The sequence below is a fragment of the Lipotes vexillifer genome, unplaced genomic scaffold, assembly GCF_000442215.2.
Source record: "Lipotes vexillifer unplaced genomic scaffold, Lipotes_vexillifer_v1.1 scaffold2612, whole genome shotgun sequence".
NCBI classification, from domain to species: Eukaryota; Metazoa; Chordata; class Mammalia; order Artiodactyla; family Lipotidae; genus Lipotes; species Lipotes vexillifer.
In genome coordinates this window covers 74,911-79,272 of record NW_006793649.1, presented here as the reverse complement: position 1 = coordinate 79,272, position 4,362 = coordinate 74,911, and the positions used below count along the sequence as shown (strand labels likewise).

General features: G+C 44.3%; 1 protein-coding gene across 1 annotated transcript in view; it reads left to right on the top strand.

Moving 5' to 3' along the window:
• Positions 1-171: 171 nt before the first annotated feature.
• The window catches only part of LOC103070782 (zinc finger protein 239-like), a 21,735-nt gene continuing 17,544 nt past the window's right edge, over positions 172-4,362 (top strand). The window contains exon 1 of the mRNA XM_007466507.1: positions 172-180. Within this exon, the coding sequence (XP_007466569.1) occupies positions 172-180 (9 nt within the window). The remainder of the gene's footprint in view (positions 181-4,362) is intronic.

Sequence of the window (4,362 nt, the reverse complement as noted above, 5' to 3'; positions counted from 1 at the left end):
CTCTAGAGCGCAGGCTCAGTAGTTGTGGTACACGGGCTTAGTTGCTCCGCAGCATGTGGGATCTTCCCGGACCAGGACTCGAACCCATGTCCCCTGCACTGGCAGGCAGATTCTTAACCACTGTGCCACCAGGAAAACCCCTATTCAATGATTTTTAATTGAGCACCCACTATGGTCCAGGTACTGTTCCAACACTGTACAGAACAAAGACCCCCATCCCCATAGAGCTTACACTTTTGGGAGGCTTACACTGTAGAGGTGTGTGGCTTTATATACATTGGGGTGGGGTTTTTTTTGGGGGGGGTTGTTTTTTGTTGTTGTTGTTTGTTTTTGCCGTGCCGCGTGGCTTGCGGATCTTAGTTCCCCAGCCCAGGCCACGGCAGTGGAAGTGCCGAGTGCTAACCACTGGACGACCAGGGAATTCCTGGGGTGGGTTTTTTAAAATGTGTACAATAACACTTTGGAATCAGTGGTATTTCTGCTTTACATTTGCAGAAATGATAGTTGAGGGAGATTAAGAAGCTGGGATTCTAATTTGGTTCTGCTTGCTTCCAAAGCCCTGCTTGTGTTCAGAACTCTAAGCTGCCTCCGAGCTGTAATCGCCAGTGTCACTTTTCTGCTTTAGATACTACTTATATGCTGATGATTCCAAAATCTGTGTGTCCATTCTAGATTTTCCTCCTGTGTTCCTGACCCACTGATTCATTGGCTTCTCAGAAGTTTTCTCCTGGATACCACATAGGTACGTCAAATACAACATGTCTGAAGTGGAATTCACCACCTCCTCCCCCTCAACGCCACTCTTTCGGTCCCACTACCCAGCTTAGGCAGTTGTCTGAGCTAGAAACTTGGGTGTCATCCTTAATGCCTTCTGTTTTCCCTCACACCTTCCATTAGGACAGCACCGATTCTCCCTGTTTTTGCTTCTTTAATATACTTTAAAATGTCTCCAGTCCCAGTAACTCACTGTCAGTGATGAGGCCCTCACTGTCTCCATCATAGATTCTGCTGTAGTTTCCTAAGCAATATCCCAGCTTTCAGCCTTGCACCCTCTAGTCTGTTCTCCATAAAGCTGTCAGAGCAGTCTTTTAAAAAGATAAATCTAATTATGTCATTCTCCTGCTTTAACCCCTTCCGGGGTTCCCCACTGCCTTCAGGAGAAAGTCCAAGCTTCTTAGCCTGGGATACACGGCCCTCCATGGTTTGACCGCCGCTTCCCCAGCTTCATCGTTTACTGTCTGTATTCTGGGCTTCAGTCATATGGTGCATCCGTGAGCACATCGTAGCTTCTCTCACCTCCTGGCCTTTGTACATGCTTCAGCCTCAATCTGAAAAGCCCTTCCTTCTTCTTTTAGTCTAGTTATCTCAAATTGTCTTTCAGGCCTCGCCTTAGAAGCTGCTTCCTTCAGGAAGTTTCCTCACCCATCCCACCCCCCTCAGGTTGTGGTCCCACGGCACCCACACTTACCCTTATTGTGTATTTAACACATTTAATTGACACCACACGCTAGTCAAGGGCAGGGACTCTGTCCTCATTGTATTCTGACCACCTAGCATGGTGCTTGGCCCATCATAGGGGCTCAGTTAAAGAGCAATAAATACTAGAGAATGGAAGAGACAAAATACAGTAAAGATGAGGAGTCATTGAAAAGAGAGAGGAACGTGAGGTGATATTTACCACATGGTCTCACATATTTTTAAAGCGAGAGGCAAGATTATCTACTGAGACAAAGGGAATGCAGGAAGTAGTAGGGATTTAAAAAGGAAAGGGAAGCTATGGAGTATCTGCTGCCAACTCCTTATTGGATAGTTGCATAACAGGAACTTCTGTTTCAGGAATTCAAGATGTTGCAGGATGTGGCTGTGAATGAATCGCAAAAGGATGCTGGGCCTCAGGTCCACAATTAGTGGAATCCCTGCATGGCAGAGATACTAGAGGAAGAGACAGAGCTGGTCTCACCGAGTAGGGGTTCTGTCCTCTAACTTAGACTCTATACACCCCGAATTCTCTGAGTTTCAGTTGAAAAGCAAAAAACAAGAAAAGGTTTTAAAGAGCTCAGTGGAATTGGAGGATTAAGGATTCCCAATGGCTTTGACTCTTGGAGACAAGATAAGATGCTTCTGCTCTTTGTTGAAGGGCGTCTAGCCTAATCTGTGGAGTTGACAACTCCTTGCCTTTCTCTGAGCTTGGTTCCTGTTAGAAACCAAGAGATGATGAAAAACTCAACTCATCTTCAGATCTTTGGACCTAGTCTCCCACCCTCCAAAACTACTCTTCCTTCTCTGACCCCTGTCTTCATAAACAGCACCATATCCCACCCATTGCCTAAGCCAGAAAACTGAAAGTCATTCTTGACTCCTTTCTTCCCCCACTTGCAGTTACCATGTTTCATTGATTCAGGTTCTCCCATACTGGACAGTGCTCACCTTATTCCAGCACTGGCCACACTATCTTCTTGTCCATTTACACATATATCTCCCTTCATTGAACTGTAAGTTCCTTGAGGGCAGGGATGTTCACCTTTGTATTGCCAGTACCTAGTACAGTGTCTGGAATATGGTGGGTGCTTAGTTAATGTAAGTTAGGTGAACATATCAGTGAATGATATGAAATAACAATGCCCTTTTCCCAGAAGCTCTGAGCTCAGCTGGATTGGATTGTAGGGGAGGACTCATCTCTGATCAAGCCTATGTTTCAGATACTGTACCCTTCTCCGGACATCCTCTGAGGCAAAGAGTTCCTTAAATTATTCCCTATTCCTTTCACCTATGGAATTGGATGAAAATGTTGAGCAGAGAATGCCATTCATCTCTGCAGGGAATGCTGTGTGGGACTAAGGACTGGGTACTTTACCATACCTATGCCTGTGGTAAAGGTTGACCCTAATGATTCTTACAGAGAGGAGTCCTTTTAGCACTATTTCTAAACAAATTTTTGTTTCCTCTTTCTTAGCCCCCTTCCTATTCTTCTTGTTTCATCTTCACTTTGTTCTAGATCTAAAATGAAATGATAATATGTATCTGTATCGGTCAGGATCCAGTCAGGAGACAAAAACTATACCAGTAGTTTAAACAAGGGACATTTAATATAAAGAATATTTAACCGGTAAAGGTAGCTAACTACTAAAAGGATCTAAAGAAAACACTAAGGAGTTTAGAAATAGATAACGCAGGAAGCCGTCTTACCTCTAGGACTAAGGAGAAGTAAACAAGGAAGGAAGCACAAATTTAGAAGAGGGCTCCCCCCGACCCCAAAGCAGAGATTCAGACTTTTTTGGATGAGGTGTGGTTGCCAAAGAAACACAGCCTGCTGGTGTAAAGAAATTTGTCAGAGGGCATGTCTATTGGCATGGCCTGCCAAATGACAGAGAAATTCACTGAAGGGTGCAGGCAGGCTAGAGGTAATCCATAGGAAAGGCCTGCTGGGTAGTGGAAAAACTCACTGGAGGGTTGGGTAGGCCAGAGCTGGTTGGTCTACCCCATCAAGCCACCCTTATGTTGATTTGGGGGCCCCACCAAAAGACAAAACAGCTCAAAAGTACCAAGAGAAACCCCTTTCTCTTTGTGTGGCTTACAGTGTTCCTCCAGCACCCTCTATTGACAAAGCCAGCCAACAAAAGGGAACTGTTTCCAGGGTCCAGCTCCAGTATCACAAGTAGGGCAAAGAGGACAATAAGGGCATGTATGCTGTGATCCCATTTTTGTATCAGAAAAACATTTATGCCGAGAAATAAGACTGGGAGAATATACAACAAAATATTGGGTATCTTTAGTTTCTTCTCTGTGCTCTTCTCTACTCTTGATTTTTCCTATAATGAGCATGTAGTATTTTATGATCAAAAATAGAAAAAATGGGAACTCCCCTGGCAGTCCAGTGGTTGACTCTGCACTTCCAATGCAGGGGGCGCGGGTTGCAGGGGGCACAGGTTCGATCCCTGGTCGGGGAATTAGGATCCTGCATGCCACGAGGCACAGCCAAAAAAAAAAAAGTGTTTCTCTGTAATTTTATTTTATTTTTGGCTACGCTATGTGTGGCATGCAGGATCTTAGTTCCCCGACCAGGGATCAAACCCGCACCCACTGCAGTAGAAGCGCAGAGCCTTAACCACTGCTCAGAGTCTTAACCACGGGACCAGCAGGGAAGTCTGTTTCTCTGTAATTTTGAAATATTATTCCTTTAAAATTATGGGGAAAAACTGATCATGAAACATATTAAGGTTTGGATCTTCTTTTAAAATTATGTATTTCTACTTGAGATGCTATCTCTTGATCCCTGTCATGACAGACAGGCAAATTAGCACAATTTATACTTAACTCCCACTACCTCTCCTCCTCTATTCTTTTTTTTTTTTTTTTTTTTTT